Below are 24870 nucleotides of genomic sequence, written 5' to 3'. Positions count from 1 at the left end.
CAAGTCAGTGGTGCGTTTCGTCAGCCCGGCTCGGTCCGCTCCTGCTCCCCACACCAAGCCAGTGGTGTGCGTCGTCAGTCCGGCACGGCCCGTGCCTGTTCCACCGGTGGCGGGTCCGGCACCGGTCAGGTGCTGCGTCACGCCGGAGCTAGAGCAATCCGCTCCACCAGTGTTCAGTTCAGCTCTGGTCAGCAGGGCCAGACCGGACCAGGGGTACTTTGGGGGGTTAGAGAAGGAGTGGGGGTCATGTCCGGAGCCGGATCCGCCGCCGAGGCGGAGTGCCCACCCGGTCCCTCCCCTGTTGTATTTGGTTGGCGCGGTCGGAGTCCGCGCCTTTAGGGGGGGTACTGTCACGCCCTGGCTCTGGGGACTCTAGTATGTTGAGCCAGGGTGTGAGTTTTCATTTGTTTATGTTCTAGTTGTTGTAATTCTATGTTGGCCAGGGTGGCTCCCAATCAGAGACGGCTGTAGCTCGTTGTCTCTGATTGGGAGTCATACTTAGGTAGCCGTTAGGCATTCATTATTTTGTGGTTTCTTGTTCCGTGTTGGTTGGTGTATGTAACCAGGGACGTCACGGTTTCGTTTTGTTGTTTTGATCGTGTGATCATTTATTAAATAAAGAATATGTTTGCCTTCAACGCTGCGCCTTGGTCCTCCTCCTTAGACGATCGTGACAGCTGTAACATAACAAAATGTGGAAAAAGTCAAGGGGTCTGAATACTTTCCGAAGGCACTATATACACCGGAGCAGCTCAATCCATCCACCCTCACAACTAACAGGGCACTGGGTTTATGAGGAAGGTCTTAGTGATATCAGAGAAAATCTGTTATAGCTATATCTATACATCTATTATTCATTATTTGATGTGTGTGAACAGAACTCTCTAACCCTGACCTACTGCCTCACACTAACCCTATTGGGTTTTATGTGGAGCCAGACCATGCAGCTTAGAGAAAGGAGAGTGAGGAGTCTGGTTGGGCAGATTGAGTCTGGTTGAGCGGAGGTGGTGTTGCAGTGATTTATGGCCTGTTGAGTGGTCACTGGTGTCCTGGAGAGATAATTGAGTCTGACTCCAGGGAGCGAAACACAGGGGGGGGTTATTGGTTGGGTAAGGTTATAGTTCATCTACTTTATCATATACATAATGGCCATAGACAGAAAGGGGGAGACAAGGTGGGGGAGGATGGAGACATGGGAAAGATAAATAAAAATAGCTACAATGATTTTTACAGTACCGAGTAAGATAGACACAGGCAGAGATGTGTGGCGCAACAAGTTTGGTGGAAGGCTGCTTGCTGCTCGCTGCCTGCTCAGAGGGAGGGGGTAGAAGCCTGTAGGTTGGGACTGGTTTAGGGGATAAGACACAAAGGATCAGTGTGTTTGTGAAGACGGGTGGGGGATTGTGGGTGCGGGAGTGTGTGTCTGTGTGTGTTTGTGTGCGTGTAAGTGTGTGTTTTTGTGTGGGTGTGTGTGTGTGTGAGTTCCTGAAAGAGAGAGGGCGAGAGAGAGAGGGTGGGGGTTAATACTGGGATTCAATTCATGGGAAGCTTTTGATTCCTACAACCAAAACAATCCTGATCTTCTCTTTGAGACACTATTTGCTCATAAATGCCCTAGGGGACCTGCCCTCATTTAGATGCATCTGCTCCTCTCAGTCTCCGTCTTTGAAAAATGCTTTGAATATGTGCAGTGAAGTGAATAAAATGCTTTGAATAAGTGTTCCATATATTCCCCACCAGCACAGCTTACAGGTGTATTTTACCTTGGCTCAGGACGTTATGTACGGTATGTGTTAATTTGTAGTCAAGACTACCCAGAGTCTGTAATACACAAGACTACTACAAACAAAAATAACAAATGAATGTGCTCATGAACAAATAACATGGGTACATTTTCAATACAAAGGCATATACGAGTAACAAGCTGAGACACACAGAGAATAAGACAAAGCTGAGACAGAGCGGTCTGAACAGGTTGGTCCCTGGGTCCTTATACGTATATGCAGAGGGGTGCTGAGAGACATGGTAGACATGCAGACTTAATGAGATACATTAACTCACACTCAAGGCAGTATGTCTGAGAAGAGAGAGAGGGGTGGGGCAGAGTAGTCATAATGGCACCTTCACACTAGAGAATGTAGCAATACACTTTCACAGTTAAGACGCCATGACTCTGTTAAGGCTAGATACTGTATATGTCCTTCCACAATCAACCACCCCCACAGTATAAAGAGCAGGAAGTAGAAGACAGACATGTGCCACCCAGTGTGACATCCTGTTTCCCACGAGGCAGTTCCCTACAGAGCAGAGCAGAGACAGACTCGAGGCAGATGTCATATCCTCAGGCAATGTGGAAGTGATCAATTATCAATTAATCCAATTACACACACCCTGGAGAGTGGGAGTTCCCCTCATCTGCAGTATCTATCTCAGAGACATTAAGGATGTGTGTGCGTGTGTGTGTGTGTGTGTGTATATATAGAAAAATATGTACATCCAACTTATCAGGTGCAGGACAGAAGAACGTATCAAAGAAAAAAGGAATGTCCGCAACTCTGGTATGTTCCCATGGTGATTTCATCAGACGCACAATAAATATATACCCTTGCCCACTGTATAGACACTGTCAGACATACATTGAGGGCAACACAGCGCCAGGTTTACAGCTGGGGAATGCAGTATTTTTATCTAGGTAAACAAATGGAATACATTTGAAAATGAAAACACAAACACACGCAATGTCAGATTGAATTGGTTTCTGTCAGATACATGCCCAGTCCCACAGAGGCTATTTCTAGACAGCCTGGAACAGGGACTTTATTTAGGAGAGGGCCAAGCCTAGACCTTCTCATGCTGCACTGGGGCGAGGCGGGGGAGCCTCTCTGCTCAGTGAGCGCAGCCCTCAGCCCAGACCCAGCAGTGTCTAAATGCAGAACAAAAACTCCTCCAGTCGTTACACAAGCACTGCTTAAATGACTTCCACATCTGTAAGAAACTGCATGGCTACATGGAGGGGAAAAAATGTGAACGGGAGCGCAGAAACGGTCTAACCACAAACTTCCTCTGCAGAAATAAATGTCAACCCCCACATCCCCCACACCCCCGTGACTGACACACGATCATGTGTGTGCAGGCACACACGCATACACACACACATGCACGCAAGCATGCACACACACACTCACACACACATAGCATACCACAGAGGTACATTGTGAATAAAAGTGGCAAAGAACTTGAATTGATGAAACACCCGTGTCTAAACAGGGCAGTGATTGAGTGTGCTGATCTGACACACTAAACACCTTCTCCAAGAGTCCTGAACCATGACATGAGAACAAAGATGGGAACACAAACACACAACCACTGGTTGGGCCCACAGGCTCCGGCCAGAGAGGTCCATTGTCCACACATCCACACAGGAAATGAGATGAAACCACCACAGCCATGATTTGTGAGATAAACCCAACTATGGGCCAAGTACCTCCATAAAGATGGCCGAAAACACTGGGAGGAGGGGAGCACCCCTGACCTCTAAAACACAAAATATACTATGCAAGACCAGGAATTGCATTTTAGTTACACATTTTAGTTATTTTTGTACTTGCTTGACATTTTACTGCATTGTTAGGAGCTAGGTAACATAAGCATTTCGCTGCACCCGCTATAACATCTGCTAAACTGTGTACGCGACCAATAAACTTTGATTTGAACTTTGACTGTACAGAAATGCCATAGACGGAGCCACAGGGAGGGAGGACACAGGATACTACTGTAAAGTCCCAAAGTTAAGTTTGGATTTGAGCAACATTCTGCTGTGGTCTAAGCAACAGTATATTATATTAGAAAAGCACACAATGAGTGGTGCTGTATACTGCCCTGTGGTCAATGTGGTGTCCCAGCCCCGGCCAGCCCTGGGAGACCCTGACCCCATCCCAGGTCAGCTCCACTCCACTGGGCCACTCCTCCCCTCCCTTCCCTCTACAGCCCAATCACAACTGAGGCTGAGCCACCCTCCCATCCCTATCCCATCCCAGCCACCCTCAGTATCTCTGTGAGACTACGTGCTTATAAAAGCAGTTGCACAACAATCATGCTCTTAGGGAATGCCTTTGATTTTAAAAGCAACAGATGCAGGAATGTAGGGACTGGAGATCAATCACTCAACATCACACAGTAGGACAGTATGAACGGGGCGAAAAAATCCCATATTTCTGAGGCCTTGTTTTGAATTTGTCAATAACAATCATGTTGGATGACAACAGGACGCTAGTATACTCAGAGGTGAGTGGAGATGAAGCGGTCTCTTTCAGGCTGTGCCTACGGTGTGTTGGCAGAGCCTTGGCACAGTGGCTGGCAGAGAGCGTGACGCAGCCGGTCATGTTGGCACAGGGCTCCTCATTTAGACACGTGCCAAAGGCTCGTCAGCAGATCTGGCTGCTCTCGGAGTAGAAGAAAAACAGAGAGAGCTTGAGAGAAAGGAGAAGAGCAGGGCTGCTGTCCCAGCCGCAAGGGGCAGAGGGCAGAGAGCCTGCACACAGAGGACCATTGTCCTCACACACCATAGGTGTTAATATGTGTGAATGTGAGTGTCTGTCTGTGTGTGTGTGTGTGTGTGTGTGTGTATGTGTGTGTGTGTGCATGTGTGTGTGTGTGTGTGTGAGTGAATGCATGTGTGAACGCTAAGAACCAACTGATATAACACAGTACTAATTATGATATTACCAGAAGGAATGCTACATCAATGAGTGTCTGGGACGTGTGTGGGTGTGTGAGTGTATTATTCACACTTGAACATGAGCGTGTGGGAGTGACTCAGATCCCACTCAGGGCCTGAGCTCTCTCTCTCACTCTCTCTCTCTCTTTATGTCTCTATCTGACTCTCTCTCTCTCTCGCTCTCTGACTATCCCTCCCTCCCTCTTTCTCTCTCTGTGTCTCAGGGTAAGTATAAGGTGGTTCCCCCTGTGGTAAGTGTGTATTTCCAGGCAGTCACCATGCTGTGTCATGGCTGTTCTGATTCCAGCCTCATGGCGCGACGCCCTCTGACCCCCATCCGCCCATGAGCCTCCACCACAACCTCACAATGCTGTGCTCTGGGCAGCAGGGCTACATCTGGGCTCGGAGTCTTCAGGTTCCGATCCACAGCCACACATAGACAGATGCCCCTGTTCCCCTCCCCTCTCCTCTCCTTTTGCCTCCAGGTCTGTGGAGCCATGCCAGCTGCCTCCCCCGCACCCCTCTCCCCCTCCCCCCTCACCTTGCCCCATGGCTGGGCTGTGACAGCTGCCTCTGTGCCCCCCTGGTGACTCAGCCACCCCCACTGGGCAAGACAGCAACCGGCAGGAAGTGACAAACACACTGGGGCCCAGTTCTGGTACCCTGCCACCTGCCACCTGCCCCCTGGCACCACCACCTCCTCACCCACAGCCCATTCACACTGTAAACTCCCACCCACCCAGCAAGCCTTAATAAGCAAAACAGGAAAGTAGTCACAAACCACCATATGAACTTAAACAAACTCACACTGATGAAAGGTCTTAAATAGGTAGAAGTGCCCACACAGTAATACTGGCAATGGTAACTAGAGAATAGAAAACCCATACATATAGGCTGTAATGGCATACTACACAGTGTGAGTGACGTCACCTCTGCCCCTGTGATGACTCGTGTGTGAATGTGTACATGTACACACACACACACACACACACACACACACACACACACACACACACACACACACACACACACACACACACACACACACACACACACACACACACACACACACATCAACACACACACACACAGAACAGATGTGACCAGGTGCAGGTGAGACATACATAGGGAAAGCAGGCTGAGATAGAGAACGCTTCTCTCTGTAATCAGAGGGCGGCTGAAGTTTAAGGTTGACACTATTGTTTTAGGCACATACAGTGGGGAAAAAAAGTATTTAGTCAGCCACCAATTGTGCAAGTTCTCCCACTTAAAAAGATGAGAGAGGCCTGTAATTTTCATCATAGGTACACATCAACTATGACAGACAAAATGAGAAAAGAAATTCTAGAAAATCACATTGTAGGATTTTTAATGCATTTATTTGCAAATTATGGTGGAAAATAAGTATTTGGTCAATAACAAAAAAGTTTCTCAATACTTTGTTATATACCCTTTGTTGGCAATGACACAGGTCAAACGTTTTCTGTAAGTCTTCACAAGGTTTTCACACACTGTTGCTGGTATTTTGGCCCATTCCTCCATGCAGATCTCCTCTAGAGCAGTGATGTTTTGGGGCTGTCGCTGGGCAACACGGATTTTCAACTCCCTCCAAAGATTTTCTATGGGGTTGAGATCTGGAGACTGGCTAGGCCACTCCAGGACCTTGAAATGCTTCTTACGAAGCCACTCCTTCGTTGCCCGGGCGGTGTGTTTGGGATCATTGTCATGCTGAAAGACCCAGCCACGTTTCATCTTCAATGCCCTTGCTGATGGAAGGAGGTTTTCACTCAAAATCTCACGATACATGGCCCCATTCATTCTTTCCTTTACACGGATCAGTCGTCCTGGTCCCTTTGCAGAAAAACAGCCCCAAAGCATGATGTTTCCACCCCCATGCTTCACAGTAGGTATGGTGTTCTTTGGATGCAACTCAGCATTCTTTGTACTCCAAACACGACGAGTTGAGTTTTTACCAAAAAGTTATATTTTGGTTTCATCTGACCATATGACATTCTCCCAATCCTCTTCTGGATCATCCAAATGCACTCTAGCAAACTTCAGACGGGCCTGGACATGTACTGGCTTAAGCAGGGGGACACAGCAGGATTTGAGTCCCTGGCGGCGTAGTGTGTTACTGATGGTAGGCTTTGTTACTTTGGTCCCAGCTCTCTGCAGGTCATTCACTAGGTCCCCCCGTGTGGTTCTGGGATTTTTGCTCACCGTTCTTGTGATCATTTTGACCCCACGGGGTGAGATCTTGCGTGGAGCCCCAGATCGAGGGAGATTATCAGTGGTGTTGTATGTCTTCCATTTCCTAATAATTGCTCCCACAGTTGATTTCTTCAAACCAAGCTGCTTACCTATTGCAGATTCAGTCTTCCCAGCCTGGTGCAGGTCTACAATTTTGTTTCTGGTGTCCTTTGACAGCTCTTTGGTCTTGGCCATAGTGGAGTTTGGAGTGTGACTGTTTGAGGTTGTGGACAGGTGTATTTTATACTGATAACAAGTTCAAACAGGTGCCATTAATACAGGAAACGAGGGGAGGACAGAGGAGCCTCTTAAAGAAGAAGTTGCAGGTCTGTGAGAGCCAGAAATCTTGCTTGTTTGTAGGTGACCAAATACTTATTTTCCACCATAATTTGCAAATAAATTCATTAAAAATCCTACAATGTGATTTTCTGGATTTTTTATTCTCAATTTGTCTGTCATAGTTGACGTGTACCTATGATGAAAATTACAGGCATCTCTCATCTTTTTAAGTGGGAGAACTTGCACAATTGGTGGCTGACTAAATACTTTTTTTCCCCACTGTATACCCACCCACACCCACACATATACCCACCCACACCCACACATATACCTACCCACACAAATGCTCAGACACACACACACCCTCAGACACAAGTCTCTGTTACTCCATCCACACCACCTGCCACAGAGACAAAGAGACGGAGGTATTAGCCTTGTTGTGCCCCGTGCACTCACCCGTTCTCCTGCCCCTTGTCCCTATAATTACCCCTAACTACCAAGTCACCACACCCCGGTTATAGCCCTCTTACTGACCCCCCCTCCCCCCAAACCCAGTTATAGCCCCCTAACTGCCCTGCATTCACCTGACACCATGCAAGCGCAGAACTCACAAACATACATACAAACAAACATAGACAGACAGGCAGACAGTCTGGCAGACAGACAGACAGCCTGGCAGACAGACTATTCCTCTGATATATGTTCCTAATCAGAGTATAACTGGGCCTGCTAAGCCTGATTATGTTACGCAGTAACACTGACTCATATTCAGTAAGGCTTCCTCTATGATGTCATGTTCCCAATTTGATTGTAAAAGTAATACAAATGTCTCTGATTGCTTTTAGCTTGCCAATCCAACCAGTGATATAGCTCTACTTGATCATTTATATAAAAAAAAGCGATCAAATTGAATAAAGACCAACCCAGTCTTAATGGTAAGAAAAACGTGATCTGTGTCACTTTGTCAGTCAGATTAGAAATCAATTTGGTTGTGATGCCACTTGATGGAAATAAACGTTTTTCTACCATTTATACTTTTATTGGGAATAAGGAATAGGGTAGTTGGGGACACTGTGTACACTATGTAAAATAATTTCTCACATGAACACCATACAAAGGATATCCATTTCTCTGTTTTTACAGATGGCTGTTTAACTTAAGTAAATATCATGCAAAGGCAAATCCAGCATTTGGATGAAGTTTCTAACCACAGGAGAATGGGAGAGCAGGGACATACTGCAGAGGCTGCAGGGGAGAAATAGCTGAGTCTACAAAACCCCAGAGGACTCTGAGAATTCACATCAGATAGTCACAGACACTAATATAAACATATATTTTGAATACGGAATTGTTATAATGTAAAAGTAATCAATCAACTACATTTATAACAATAAATGAACAAATGAATAATATAATGGTTAGAAATACACAAGAAGAATATTATCATTTCAAAAAAAAGTGATGGCGGGCTCAGTTTTCATGGGAAGAGGTGAGGACAGACAAAATAAAGAATCGGTAGGCTTGCCAAGAGCATCTTTAGGGACTTGAATTCTCAGGCACTCTAGAAATACTGGGACCCAAGTCCAGTTTCACATCTGCCATTTTCCCTTGGCCCCTCCCACTGAGGCACCCATCACAGTCAGGTTGGAGGCAGAGGGGCAAGAGGCGGCCATCCGGGCCAGGTGACCACTCATGTCCCCCCCCTGCGGCCGGGAGAGAACATAGTTCCTGGAATAGTGACCAGGAATGCAGTCGGCACATACATGCTGTATTTCTCACCTGTGTCCTGACGCTTCTGGAGAATCAAATCCCCAAGCAGGATGCTTACCTCTCCTCCCTCCTAGACAACACTGTCTGACTGCTCCCACTCAGTTGGATGAAGGCAGGGCGGGGAGTCTCAGACTTACTTCAGGACAAACACAGACACTGAAGTCTTTCATCTACTCCTCATCTGGGCTATCCATTCATTACATTTATGGAGGAACAATTTAGTGTAATTCATATTTAATCCGTTCATGAAATGGTGATTAAGTGATCTGCTCAGATGCAACATCACCATCCTGTTAGGTGATTTACCACAAGTCCCCATGAATCCGAATCAGTTGAGTAATTCCACAGCATCATGGAATGTTTATTACTCTGGAGGGCAAGGTGAAGGGAAAACAAATGAAATCAAATCTTTAAATTGGCAGGAGGAGAGAGAGAAGGAGAGGAACACCTCCATCTGCAGTGTCATCACTTTTGGTGGAAAAGAGTGACATCTGCATAAAGAAAACAAAAGAAATCAAGAAGTCTAGTAACTCTCGCTATTAGCTAACCCTCAAACTGAGAGATAGATGTTTGAAGACTTTATGCCTCCAACATCTTGCTGCTTTATGGGATGAGAGGCTGTTTTTTGCACATTAACAGCCCTCAGCTTTTATCAGTCTCACATTGTTAATAAAATATGAGCGTGGAAAAAAACTACTTCCTGGTGCAGAAAGACTCTTCCTCCAGTTATGAGTGAACACACTCTCTCGTTTCATTGTGAAATTAACACTGCTACTGTAGGTAGCAGAACAGTAAATCATAGTTAAATGTCATATTTATCTTTAGAAAGTAGCCAACCAGAGCTCCACTGTTTGGCCAACCAGAGCTCCACTGTTTCATTTGACTGTAAGATGAACATTTTTCATTCAGGAAGCCATGCGACATTCAGTATATTTGTACCCCACAATAAAGCGTGGGAGTGGTCATTGATCTGAGGCCTGGGTTAAAGGAAGTGGAAATTTGAGCTGGGAGCTATAACGAAAACCCTATGGCAAGAATAGTGCTGGGAAAAACAAAGCTTCTCTTTCCCCAGCAGAGACAGCTCTGTCCCAACAGAGAGTCAAAGGGGGAGCATTTCAGTACAAAAACCATTCAACAAAAGGACATGGCATAGCCAAGGACACAAAGAACCCCTCTTTTTAATAAACATCAAACAATCAACATCAGATGAGAGGAACACGGGGAGGGCTCAGTGAACAATGGGCATGACAGAGCAGCAGGAATCAATTAGTGGGCTCACTTTGATGATGTCATTGACAAGTCATCTGCCAGTGGAGTGGCTTCCGTTTGAGGGAGATGGAAACAACAGACCCCACCGCAGAACGAGCCGGACCACTGCGCTCCTCACAGAGACGCTCGTCCATCATCCTCCCTCTGCCCTGGCCTTCGCCCAGTCACCTCCTCATCAGTGTCAGGAGTGAGGGCTGATGCCTCCCTACCCCCTCCCCCATCATACACTCATTACTACCAGGTTCCCTTCAGCCAGATTTGAGTATAAATTACATTAACTAAATATGGAGTAACTATAGTAGCTTTATGACATTAAGGTCAAAACCTTTAAACTTAGCAACCAACCAATGTGTATTTGTGTGGCTCCCTGAGATAATTCAGAGCCCCTCCCAAACACCACACCCTGCTTCATGTTGGGGCTGAAGATGAGAGAGATTCATCTGCTCCTCATTTTTCCCTTCAATAACCACCGCCAGCAGCAGCAGCGAGCTGTTCCCCCCTATCTGGCTCTGTAACAGGGTTAACTGTCAAGCTGGCGCCATGCAGCTCAAAACCATGTTTTGTGGCACATGACCCATCATGAATATGGAGATTGGCTCTGTAAGTGCAGTGCTAAGAAGACAAACACACACACTCACACACAATACACAGACACACAAACACACACACTCACACACAATACACAGACACACAAACACACTGGCTGGTCTTGGGAACAAGCTTTAACACAAAACTATTAAAACTCAAATTCCTGTGGTGACGCCTCTAACTGAAGTCCCTTTCATAATGGAATCATTTACTGTGAATCTTCCCTGTGCTATCTGCCCCCGAGCGAACATTCTTACATCCAGAGACAGGCCGAAGATTTATAGAGTCTGCTGCCTCTGAGGCCCTGCCTCAGTATGGCTCCACGTTAAGGGCCCGCTCTCTGTCTCTCTCTCAGTTCTGGCTCCATGTCAGACAGCAACACACCTACACAATCCCACTATGCATTACCGCTGAAATACCTACAGAAGTGACTTTCACATTTACCAGGCTGTAGCTGAAAGGTTAAGGAGTCATTCTATGACCTTCTTAATGTATTTGTGCTCTTAGCACTTAACACAATATAATAGAGTAGCAGCACACTGTGGAGGGTCTGAGCCAGTAACAAGGGGACTATATCAGGAGCACTCCCCCAATCAGCCGGGGGTGGGGGGGGGCAAACCCAACCTTCTGGCATGGCCATGCAGACGGACCCAATTTCTGCTTTGCATAAAAGGAAACCACACACAAGCTCTACGGATGAACAGAGCAGAGAGGGAGAAAGGGGGATATGGAGAAGAGGCCAAACATCAGATCTACGGATGAACAGAGCAGAGAGGGAGAAAGGGGGATATGGAGAAGAGGCCAAACATCAGATCTCTTAAACCCTTACAGCTGAACCCCGTTCCAAAACCCTAAAAGTCTCAAATTTCAACAAGATTGAGTTAAAGTTGAGGAGAGTTCATATAAAATAGTCTGTATTTCCTTCTCTCTCTGTTACAGTAAAAATCATATTACATCAAATGGGCAGGACTTCAGTCCAGGTACTCACTGTACTCTGTGTAGAGGTTCTTGACAAAGAGATATCTTTCAATCCCACAGTGATTCATCAGTATCCATGGAGTTTCATTACAACAAAGCACCAATGGAGGATCTTCATCAGAGACCCACTACCTCTCTGAGCGCTTGTCTGAGCTAAGCTAACTTCACTTGGAGCAGATTAATAATTGACTAAGACACAATGAATCATCCCCTTCCTCCTGTCTGCTACTGTAGCAGTTCAAACGCTCTGCACTTCTGCTGCCTGTCACAGAAAGAAAACCTGAGTTAAGGACTCTACTCCACTGGCCTTCTCTCAATGTTCCTGTGGCAGTTATACAACTTCCTGTTCTGCTCTGTGAATTTTGAACAGTATGCTGCTGTGTATTCATTTCTGTCTGATGAGTTTCTAAAGGCACTGTTAGCTATCCTTTGGCCCTCCAATCTAATGAACTTAAGTTTGGACTTGTATGGCCATGACTCTGAGTCAGGGTCCATGGCCATTAGGGCAGTGTGGATGATTCATGGGACTGACCAGTGGCCCGGTACGAGGCAGTCCGCTACCGGGAGCCCCTGGCTGGGACAGGGTTAACTGCTCCTCCCCGGGCCCTGCTAGCTACCGCTAAAATTAACCTCCCACACAGCTGGTTCCCATTAGCCTGTAGTGACACTCGGAGCCTGTACTTAAGCTCTACTGCGGGGGCTCCAGTGGAGCAGGGCTCACCGCCCCACTCAGATAATACTACTGTCCCCCGCCAGCGGCCAAGTTTAAACTGGCCCTGTTCCGCTGGCACCGCCTGTGTTTTCAAATGAGGAGGGAGGAGGAGAACGAGGGGGTATGGGGGATGGATGGAGGAACGCAATGGTTTATTCACTCACGCACGAGAAAGAAATGAGAGAGATAGACCTAAAAAGCGAGTGAGAGAGAGACCAGAAGAGAGAGAGAGAGAGAGAGAGAGAGAGAGAGAGAGACAAGAAGAGAGAGAGAGAGTGAGAGTGTGTGAGAGAGAGAGAGAGAGAGAGAGAGAGAGAGAGAGAGAGAGAGAGAGAGAGACAAGAAGAAAGAGAGAGAGAGAGAGAGAGAGACAAGAAGAGAGAGTGAGAGTGTGTGTGAGAGAGAGAGTGAGAGTGTGTGTGAGAGAGAGAGAGAGAGAGAGAGAGAGAGAGAGAGAGAGAGAGAGAGAGAGAGAGAGAGAGAGGGGGGGGGGATCCCAGAGAAAGGAGACAGACAGAGACAGAGAGTCCCTGGGCTCACACTGAGCTGGGGTTGGTTCTGACTCCATCAATCAAAAACAGCAAGACCCATAAAATCACTCACTTTTCATGGAAAGATTATTATAACTGTTCCCTATTCATCTGTTACTCTGGACTGGCGTTGGGTGGCGGTGAGGAGAGAGCTGTATGCTATATGCTCTTTATGGACCTCACACTTAAACTGGGCATAGGGGGATCATGCCATAGTGAGACATGGCTGATGTATCTATAGGCTACACCTGGACAGTTCCCTCATGAAAACAGCTTGGCCAGGATGCTTTGCCAAATCATACAGTGCAGGTTCCACTAGCTAAAGGACTTAGCTTCAATATTTCACCTCAACAATTTTCTATTTTATTTCAGACTTTTTACAATTGATTCAATTCATACAGCAACAGACGCAGACCTGTTGACTTGGTATATTTCAGTAATATTTCACATTTCCTCTTCCGACCCCACGGCACACACTTTCACTTTTCACTGCAGACATTCTTTGGGGTTTTCATCCAGTCTATTAATGTGTCCTAGCCAGGCAGTGTGAGATGTGTTTGTGTAAAAGGTTAACAATCAGAGTAATTAAGAGCAGCGGTTGCAGCATACACAACATCTCTTCCAGCCTGACACCACTGGTCTGCAGGGAGTTAGAGAGAGGGAGATAGGGAGGGATGGGGATGGGGGGGGGGGGGGGGGGGGGGGTTAGAGACAGAGGGCAGGATGGTGGGAGAGAGGGAGGGATGGGATTGGGGGGGGGGTAGAGACAGACGGCAGGATGGTGGGAGAGAGGGAAGGATGGGGGGGGTTAGAGACAGAGGGCAGGATGGTGGGAGAGAGGGAGGGATGGGGGCGGTTAGAGACAGAGGGCAGGATGGTAGGAGAGAGGGAGGGATGGGGATGGGGGGGGGTTAGAGACAGAGGGCAGGATGGTGGGAGAGAGGGAGGGATGGGGGGGGTTAGAGACAGAGGGCAGGATGGTAGGAGAGAGGGAGGGATGGGGATGGGGGGGGTTAGAGACAGAGGGCAGGATGGTAGGAGAGAGGGAGGGATGGGGATGGGGGGGGGTAGAGACAGAGGGCAGGATGGTAGGAGAGAGGGAGGGATGGGGATGGGGGGGGTTAGAGACAGAGGGCAGGATGGTAGGAGAGAGGGAGGGATGGGGATGGGGGGGGGATTAGAGACAGAGGGCAGGATGGTGGGAGAGAGGGAGGGATGGGGATGGGGGGGGGTAGAGACAGAGGGCAGGATGGTAGGAGAGAGGGAGGGATGGGATTGGGGGGGGGGGGTAGAGACAGACGGCAGGATGGTGGGAGAGAGGGAGGGATGGGGATGGGGGTTAGAGACAGAGGGCAGGATGGTAGGAGAGAGGGAGGGATGGGGATGGGGGGGGGTTAGAGACAGAGGGCAGGATGGTGGGAGAGAGGGAGGGATGGGGATGGGGGGGTTAGAGACAGAGGGCAGGATGGTGGGAGAGAGGGAGGGATGGGGATGGGGGGGTAGAGACAGAGGGCAGGATGGTGGGAGAGAGGGAGGGATGGGGGGGTTAGAGACAGAGGGCAGGATGGTAGGAGAGAGGGAAGGATGGGGGGGTTAGAGACAGAGGGCAGGATGGTGGGAGAGAGGGAGGGATGGGATTGGGGGGGGTAGAGACAGAGGGCAGGATGGTGGGAGAGAGGGAGGGATGGGATTGGGGGGGGGGTAGAGACAGAGGGCAGGATGGTGGGAGAGAGGGAAGGATGGGGGGGTTAGAGACAGAGGGCAGGATGGTAGGAGAGAGGGAGGGATGGGGGGTTAGAGACAGAGGGCAGGATGGTGGGAGAGAGGGAGGGATGGGGGCGGTTAGAGACAGAGGGCAGGATGGTGGGAGAGAGGGAGGGATGGGGATGGGGGGGTTAGAGACAGAGGGCAGGATGGTGGGAGAGAGGGAGGGATGGGGATGGGGGGGTTAGAGACAGAGGGCAGGATGGTAGGAGAGAGGGAGGGATGGGGATGGGGGGTTAGAGACAGAGGGCAGGATGGTAGGAGAGAGGGAGGGATGGGGGGGGTTAGAGACAGAGGGCAGGATGGTAGGAGAGAGGGAGGGATGGGGATGGGGGGGTTAGAGACAGAGGGCAGGATGGTGGGAGAGAGGGAGGGATGGGGGGGGTTAGAGACAGAGGGCAGGATGGTAGGAGAGAGGGAGGGATGGGGATGGGGGGGTTAGAGACAGAGGGCAGGATGGTAGGAGAGAGGGAGGGATGGGGATGGGGGGTTAGAGACAGAGGGCAGGATGGTAGGAGAGAGGGAGGGATGGGGGGGGTTAGAGACAGAGGGCAGGATGGTAGGAGAGAGGGAGGGATGGGGATGGGGGGGTTAGAGACAGAGGGCAGGATGGTGGGAGAGAGGGAGGGATGGGGGGGGGTTAGAGACAGAGGGCAGGATGGTAGGAGAGAGGGAGGGATGGGATTGGGGGGGGGGTAGAGACAGACGGCAGGATGGTGGGAGAGAGGGAGGGATGGGGGGGGTTAGAGACAGAGGGCAGGATGGTAGGAGAGAGGGAGGGATGGGGGGGGTTAGAGACAGAGGGCAGGATGGTGGGAGAGAGGGAGGGATGGGGGGGGTTAGAGACAGAGGGCAGGATGGTGGGAGAGAGGGAAGGATGGGGGGGGTTAGAGACAGAGGGCAGGATGGTAGGAGAGAGGGAGGGATGGGGATGGGGGGGGGTTAGAGACAGAGGGCAGGATGGTGGGAGAGAGGGAGGGATGGGGGGGTTAGAGACAGAGGGCAGGATGGTGGGAGAGAGGGAGGGATGGGGGGGGTTAGAGACAGAGGGCAGGATGGTAGGAGAGAGGGAGGGATGGGGATGGGGGGGGGGTAGAGACAGAGGGCAGGATGGTAGGAGAGAGGGAGGGATAGGGATGGGGGGGGGGTAGAGACAGAGGGCAGGATGGTAGGAGAGAGGGAGGGATGGGGGGGGTTAGAGACAGAGGGCAGGATGGTAGGAGAGAGGGAGGGATGGGGATGGGGGGGTTAGAGACAGAGGGCAGGATGGTGGGAGAGAGGGAGGGATGGGGATGAGGGGTTAGAGACAGAGGGCAGGATGGTAGGAGAGAGGGAGGGATGGGGGGGGTTAGAGACAGAGGGCAGGATGGTAGGAGAGAGGGAGGGATGGGGATGGGGGGGTTAGAGACAGAGGGCAGGATGGTGGGAGAGAGGGAGGGATGGGGGGGGGTTAGAGACAGAGGGCAGGATGGTGGGAGAGAGGGAGGGATGGGGGGGTTAGAGACAGAGGGCAGGATGGTGGGAGAGAGGGAGGGAGGATGGGGAGCCCAGAGAAAAATCATACGTTCTCCAAATAAGTTCCACCTCAGTTCCTAAAGATAAGTACTTATGTCAATGTGCAGAGCAGTAGCACCCGTCTAGGGATTTACTACCTAAATGAATAAGCCTGATGACTACACTGTATTGTGGAAAGGGTCGAGAAGAAAACCAAGCTCATAATTGAGCCCTGTTCTCCAATGTTGCAACATGAGAATACGACACGTGTTGTATGCTGATAGTTCACTGCATACTGAAATGTTGATGGAGGTGCAAAGGATCAGCCCTGTGCTGTTGGGGGCAGGTGTGTGTGTGTGTTTGTGTGTATGTGTGTGTGCTTGTGTGCATGTGTGTGTATGGTGACAGTGCTGGTGTGACTGGGAGCTCCGTAGGGGTTTATTATGGATGCGGAGGGGCGGAGGGACGGAGGGCCCAGTGCTCATTAAAGCTGCATGGCCCTGAGCCTGCTAGAGGTGACAGGGGATAGGATTACTATCAGGCCCTGCACCGGACATCCAGCGCCTCATCTGTATAGTGCTCGGCATGCCTAACAACTCCCCGTCACGCCTTTTTAAATAATTAACGGGCAAAGATTAGTCCGTCAGCCTTGGGCCGAAAGGTCCATCGATTTCCCAAGGATGCATTTTTAATGAGCACATTTCAGCGAGGCACTGTCCGTGAACAGGGGCCTCTGGCACACCATACGTACAGCAACAGCTACGAGGTCTCCAGGGGAGCAAATGAATACACAAACAAAACAGTAACAAAAAATACAATCCTTCTAAACACTGCACCTTCATTACTGTGTGAAAACAAAGGTGTCAAGGGGGAATTCATGTTTTAAGAGTCCATATCTAAACTTTTGGTAAATTATATTTATCTAAAATGTTATCGCTTTGAGTCATCTTTATACAATGACTAGTAAAATCTTCAGGGCTAAAAGATTGAGCTTTTCCATTGTTTTATTGAGCTCTCCAGGGGAAATGGAAGGGACGTAATCAGTCAGTGGTGTTTAACGGTTCAGATCATCAATTTATGACCTACTTTATTTGGTTCTTTAGTGACACTCTAATAGAGTTGGCAAGACCTGGAGACAGTCCCATGGGCTCTCAGGTGTCATGGCTGTATCATCTTAACACGCCTATAGTAGTGTCTGAATCACAGGAGCAGCAAGTCTTTACTATATAATTACTATAAATATACTATACTATACTATTACTATTACTATAGGATTGGATTTCCATGGTTGGAACAGTTTCACCATCTTCAATTCCTATGGCTTTGAAGGAAACCACATACTGTAGTCGTGTGTTCATTGAGTTGGGGAAATGTGTTGGAATTACTGTGAGAAAAATGGGCATGTTAAAAAAAGAAACAAAAGGAGAAACAGTGAAATATTTCATTGAGGAGAAAGGTGGGTTTTTTAGTGGACGGCAGGGCAGTGTGATGTGAAGCGATAACATCTTACGGAAAGCCTAGGGTTTATCCCACCCAGAGTACATATCAATCTGAATCAACAGCCTGGATTCAATCAAACTGTTGTGAGATTCAACCTCAACTTTGAGTGAAAAATGCTAGGAATACCTCAATGCCCATACCAAGCTGTTTACAGATCATTAGTGTGTGGTTACATGAGTTTACAGAAATGCCAGGGAAATAAAAAGAGTGTCATGGATGAGTACGTCAGAGACAAATCGTTAAGAGGTTAACCTAAATCACCTCTCAGAAGAGATGAACAGATGAGATTAGAGAGAGGAGAAAAGAGAAGAGAGAGATGTCAGGATTACCTTTCCCGTCTCCCGATCAAAGTCCACATACTCTCGTGTGGGCGCCTGCCTCTGCTCCCCGTGCAAGTTGGCTGGGAAGAACTGCAGTGAGAGGTTGGTGCCCGTCGCCACAAAAGCCTTTTAGAGGGAAATCAATACAAACGGGATCAGAACGCTGGGCCCGAGCATAAATTATGCAGCCCGTCATTTATTTTTCACATCAGAGACGAGTGCCTGGAGCCAGGGCTAGCACTCCCAACACTCCGAGAAAAAAGGGAAAAAACACAAGAGTCATCATTTTCTCTATTTGAAGTATAGAATTACGCACATCTGATTCTATTTTACCAACACAATGTTGGAATACTGGGCTATAGGGAACTGACTTTAGGAAAGACAGAGAGACTGAAAGAGAGGGAGATGGAGTGAGTGAGAGATTGGAGGAATACAGTAAGAAAGACAGGAAAGGAAAATCGATAATAGTTTAAAAGCAGACCCTGCACTGACACTAATGACACATGGTCTATGATTTATTTTGATTTCATTTATTAAATCAGGCTTTTTATATTACTTGGCCTTCCAGTGATTCCAGGCTCCTTGAGCTTGGTTGATGTCATGGAATTTACCGGCTCATAGACAAAGACTTAAAACAACTGAGCTCCAAATATGGACACAATGTTTTGTATTGTTTTCATAGCATTACTTCAAACATAATATAGGAAGAAAAAAAAACAGGCTGAATGCACACAACATATACTAACACAAAATACAATGTTATTACCATGTAATTACTAAGGCTATAGGAACATAGCACATGTTCATAATAAAAGTAATAAAAGTATTGTGTATTCCTATTCCACCTTATTGAATTAACAAAGTCCTTTGCATTTATTGAATTTAGTACAATTTTAGGTACGGTGATGATCATTTAAAATGTATTTCTCGGTCAGAATAATTGTATTTTGAAATAGACACACTCGGGTGAATGGTAGGGTTAGGACAGACAGTGACAGTAACAAATCAAACAATTACCATAATGCTTCAAAATACTTCAATCACAGAAAATAATTAATTACAAGTAGGCCTAGTCACAATGTTATTATTGTGAATATCTTTTCGAATCTTTTTGTCTGAAAATGGAATTGAATTTGGATACACTGCATTGTCATTTTATTGTTTCATGCCATAAAGAAAATCCTTCATTTGAATAAGCTTACCAAAAAAATGAAACAATCTGACTCAACAAGAGTGTAATGTTAGGCTACTCTAAGAATAAAAGTATTAGGCCTACATAAAATAAATACTACATTTGACTTTATTACAGCACATAAAAGGAGTGAGAAGAGGAACCGTTTTAAGTAGCCACGGGCAGCCCCGCCAGCCCAGCTCTGTCCTGACTTCCCTCATTGTCAAATGCCCATGTCGGGTTTCTCTCCTCAAAAGGCTATTGAGACAGAGGCAGACCTTGTCTGTATGACACCTGATACACAGGCTTATGACATTTCTGGATAGTGAACTAATCATATTATAGTATAATTACATTTTAGTGAAATTAATGTTATGAGGATGTTTTTGTGTCGTTTGCCAGAGAATAAAGGATGTTTTGGCTGATGTAAAATGTCTAGTTCCGGGTGTCTATTTAGGCAAAATATTGACATAGACTCAAGGTTAGTGTAATGATGTCTGATTATAGTGTTATTATCTCAAGAGTTGCATGCTGAACAGAAATGGTTTACTCACTATTTCTGAACGACCGTCCCTACAAGCGGTGTGAAACCTGGCTTGCCTCTCCTCGTGCGGTCTGTCTCGGAACCCTGTGTATTTTATCTGAAAATAGGAAGGAACAAATGCATCAATAAAGTTAATCTCAAAGAAAAAAAACACATGGCCTAATTAACAAGAATATACTTCACTGTGAAGGGCATTGATCATGGCTCACTTTCATGATTTTTAATTTGAGACACCTTTCTTTTTATTAAGCCTTTAAATCCCAAGGTATCAAATAAAATTCATTCAAATTCCTCTCCATTTAGCCTATTGAAATGATAAATTATGGGAAATGATTGTAGCCTACATTAGCCATGAGTCAGTCAACCTGAATGTCAGAGCATCCGGCTGTGAGGTGATACGCGACTCAGATGAGTTGCCAGACTTACAACAAACCAAAACGAAACACAATTTCATAATTGTCTCCTTCCTCTTTTTTGAAAAGTGTATTTAGACATTAAAATATGAAATAACGTATCAGATAAAATCAACAGTGCTTTCATATTGATATTTGGAAAACATCACCATCTTTCAGTAAAAGGCTCTATCAGCGCAAATGTGCATTTCCACTTTATGAGCTACTTTGTTTCCGCCACCAGATACATGTATCCAATGAATAGACTTGCCTCGCACTCCCGACTGAGTTTCCTGAAGAACTCTTCGTTTTCAAACTTGCTCCTTTGATCCGGGACCACCCGAGGCATCTTGAAGCTTTGCTGATAAACTTTCCTTGATTTTAATTGTTTGTGAGAAAGAAAACCTTTGCAATCCCGCTTTTATTCTCTTCCGTCTTTTTTGATGGAGTGTGTAGCAATGTGCTAATGTGATATTTACCTTATTGTAAGCAGGGTGGTGATCTCTCCCTGCTCTCAAGTCGAAACTACTGAACGGTCAGACTCTGCCACTGCAATGGATTAGGCTCAATTTCGCAATTGGCTATAATTCCCTCTCACCATGAAACGTATGATCCCCGTCCACTGACAACAAACGCCCGCTCTCTCGACTTTATCGGTCGCGCTGCATGATTCTGAGTTACTTCCTGGCTCTCGGAGTCCGACTTATGACTGTACACCCAAAATACTCCCCCCATTCACAATTCTCCTCACTACTGATCCCTAGTGCGCAAGCGTATAACTCACCAACACTTCAGAGAGCAAGAAAGAGCTTTCCTACTATGTATGTGTCCATGTCTCATGTTCCTTAGCCCAGAGACAGACAAAATAAATGAAATCTCTGTTCTTAAATTATTTGGATTATAAGCCTACATCGTGAATAACTTTTTCCATAGGCATAAGACTTTTGGAAAAAGACAAATCTTCTGAAACTCTGCAATTATACAAGGCACATGTTTTGATGGGAGGCACATGAAGAGGAATATATGAGTGTAGCCTAATGTCTTAGAAAATGAGAATTCCTGGACAGTTGCTGCATGTAAAGCTTATGTTTTGAAAACTGTCCCCATCTCTTTCCTCTCCTCATATCAATCAAGGCCAAGGGCAGCACCCTCTTGTTGATAATTGGGACTGTTGAGACACTGTGATGTACAACCCCCCCCCACCCCCCCTGCTCTCTCTCTCTCTCTCTTTCTCTCTCTCTCCCTCTCTCTCTCTCACACACACACACACACACACACACACACACACAACACACACACACACATATTTTCGTGATCCTAAATACCATATTTGTTTTTACTGTACACTTAATGATGATTATGATTTATATTATCTTGTAGAACATATTGGCCAACTTAAGCCCTCCCATAGGAATGATTGCAAGATTATGCAATGGCTACAACGCATATAATAACTTGCCTGTGAAATGAAATGTAGCAAAACGTCATTCCAGTTACTAAACAGCACCAATCATGATTATTATACTGTAAACAAAACAATTAACTTAGAGGAGTTTATTACTATACTTAACCACATATACTAATTCAATACATTTCTGTAGATTATTCTGATAAAAAGAAACTCATCGAAAATAGATGACTAATGTTGTGAAATGTTTGGAGTATGTGTTTTTAACTAGAGTCTCCCTGAGGACAGAGGGAGGGGACAGGGAGTGGGAGAAAAACACTGAGAGAAAGCAAGAGCAACACATATACAGACGTCCTCGTCCTGTTCGAAGGATTGCAGTTATTACTTCACGCAATAATGTTTTCCACTGCTTTCAATGTTGTACAACATTAATTCTCTAACGCCTCGGACACACTTGCGGTTTTGAAAAACAATGTTTTCTCCAAGTGTGAGGATGAATTTGACCACTGACAAACAGTTTAGATGTTGTCCAGTGTGTTTGGTGTGACTTCTGCTGTGGTGTACAAATCTATGAGCACTATGTCCTTGAGCGGGATATGGGTTCAAAATAGACATATCAGGGGCGTAGGGAGAATGGCCCTTTCCATAATTCCAACTTTATAATCAATATAAATGATAAAACATTGAAGAAATATGAAGAAACATTTCATCACTTGGGTTTGTGATGTCTGTATACTTAGAACGTACGTAAAAGAAAACTCTTAACCAAGAGGGAAGCAGTTATGTGGCGGACAACTGGATTGACTATGATAGGGCAATCTGAACCAATCACATACAGTATGTGTTTTCTGGGCATTGCTGCTTTTATGAGCACTGTATCATTCATTTTAATTGCAGATTCATTTATTTGATGCACATTGGATTGAGATTCTGAGTGAGTAAATGTGTTAAAAGGAAAGGCTTCAGGCCAAATGGTGCTTGTGAGTATTTTAATAACACCACAAAACGCTCATTAAGTAATTAAATATTCTGGGGTCACCACTGTTGGAGAGCCATTCTGACAGATGGCTTCCCAGTCAGGAGCTGGGTGTCTGCTCCAATCCTCCTCAACAGGATGGACACAGAGGCAGAGCTCTGGTGGAGAGGGAGAGACAGACCCTCTCCTGAGCCAATGCATAGACTGGTCCTGCTAAAACATATCCTACTGCATTTGAAATGTTCTGATATGTATTAAAATGATTCACTATCATCATATTTTATTGCTAGTCAAGGCCATATTTACACCCTCTTTTCTTGTTTTGCTAAAAATATAGTTCAGGTTTAGTATTAAATATTAAAAAGCGTCAAGTGAAGCAAGCGGTTGTGCTGCACAGACAGAGCTGAGCTGACTAAATATATTCCCTTTACTAAACTAAAAAGCAGTATGTTATTTGTGTGGCTGTTAAATAATGATCATGTGAAATCTAGATATGAAATGAGGTGCTTTGAAGTATCTTGACTGCAAACATTCAAACTTGAATCTAAACTCAAAGGATCTAAACTCGGCTCTACATGTCTGAACACATTTTCTGCAGTCACTGCAAGGTAGACAGCAGAGAACAACTGAACGGAAAACAATGCTTGAAAAACTAGAACACCATAGATAGGCTTCAAAGTAATGTCTATCTGATAATTCTACAGAAACAATTTCACTATTTCTATTTCACTTGGCGCTGACTGCTGCAGTCAGAAAGGCAGATTGAGTTGAATAGTAGTATTGGCCCAGTTTTTAGGTCATATTCTACTTGATGAAACTACTGTTGTCATCATGCCTGATTGTTGATGCAGGACAAGATGGTAGATAGAGGATGGGAAATGAAGATAACATCTGAATATAGTGGCTGTTATTAACCTGAGCATCTTGAGCTACATCAGAGGCTGAGAATCACGCGGTCTCAGCGCCGGGGATAATTAATGATGTTACCGAATCTCCTTGGCTTCCCTGCCTCTCACACGCACCGCACAGAACAGTCGCGCAACTACAGCTGGAGCGATGCCGCGAGGAGCACCCTCTGAAACTGAAGGGAAGGGGTGTCTCGAGGTCAGACCGCTAGACTGGACGGGGTTTGGAGTGGTGCGCGGTGCCAGTCTGTTAGTCTGACGATCAGAAGGGGCTCTCCTCGTGAGAGCAAAAAATAACATCACACACTGATACAAAATATAGACTGGACTTCATGTCTTTGGACGGGAAATCTTTCATGCTAGGACAGGACACAGACTTTTAGACTATGTTGATAGATGTAGGCTATAATTGCTGAAAAATAAAGTTGGGAAGTTATTTGATTGGCCAGTCTAAATACACTATTTGCATGCCCTATGATATCATGATCAAACATATTTGGGAACTTATTAAATAACAAGAGGCATTAGTGATGCATAGCCTATTTCACATAAAGTAAACGTTATTATTTGTTTCATACACTCTTCTGAATTTCCATTAGAATTTAGGATAACTATATTTTCATTGTAAGGAATTGTAGTAGCATTTTTGTCCACCAGAGGGAACACAACCATACCATCAGTTATTTCCACTGTGCAATTAAAGACCTGTGGCCTGTGCTGCAAGAGAGAACTTCCCACCAAGATCTCAAGAGGAAACTATAGTCATTTTGGCTCATTAGCATAGCCCGGGGAAGTAGTTTGGGGGTGGGTGGGGGATGTTTTGTCTATTCACATTTTTTTATTCCGATTTTTCAGGGGGTGCTGCAGCCCCCACAGCACCCCTACTTCCCACAGCTATGCTTATCAGGTATATTGTTAGCTCAGCTTGACTGTTTATGTAAGCTAATGTCTATTCAAAGCAGGATTCAATGAGGATTCCACCCAGGAAATACAGCACAGACTGAGGGAGGGCAGGGAAGAAAGAGAGAGAGAGAGAGAGAGAGAGAGAGAGAGAGAGAGAGAGAGAGAGAGAGAGAGAGAGAGAGAGAGAGAGAGAGAGAGAGAGAGAGAGAGAGAGAGGGAGAGAGGCAGCACAAACATGAATCATGTTCACTGAATTTACCTTACTGAGGTATTATCAGGACACAGTCAAATATGCAGCAAGCAGCACAAACCAAGGACAATCATTCTGTTACTGAGCTTGGGATGAAGCAGAAATTCAGGTAGTTTCCCTAGCAACCACAGGTTGAGGGCCCTGACCCTT

The 24870-nt window shown here is 46.3% G+C and overlaps 1 protein-coding gene across 3 annotated transcripts in view; it reads right to left on the bottom strand.

The window, feature by feature from the left end:
• Positions 1 to 20936, bottom strand: part of LOC311136790 (core-binding factor subunit beta-like) — a 29097-nt gene extending 8161 nt beyond the window's left edge. For 2 of the 3 annotated variants that reach the window (XM_084171068.1, XM_084171070.1), the window contains exons 1-3: positions 20550 to 20936; positions 19897 to 19983; positions 18181 to 18297 (exon numbers count right to left, since the gene is read on the bottom strand). In XM_084171068.1, coding sequence (XP_084027194.1) covers positions 18181 to 18297; positions 19897 to 19983; positions 20550 to 20627 — 282 coding nt within the window. In that variant the 5' untranslated portion in view covers positions 20628 to 20936. The remainder of the gene's footprint in view (positions 1 to 18180; positions 18298 to 19896; positions 19984 to 20549) is intronic. The other variant, XM_084171069.1, reaches the window with a different exon arrangement.
• Positions 20937 to 24870: the final 3934 nt, after the last annotated feature.

The sequence above is a fragment of the Coregonus lavaretus genome, assembly GCF_964263955.1.
Source record: "Coregonus lavaretus genome assembly, chromosome: 11".
NCBI lineage: Eukaryota > Metazoa > Chordata > Actinopteri > Salmoniformes > Salmonidae > Coregonus > Coregonus lavaretus.
This window is presented reverse-complemented; position numbering and strand designations above follow the sequence as displayed.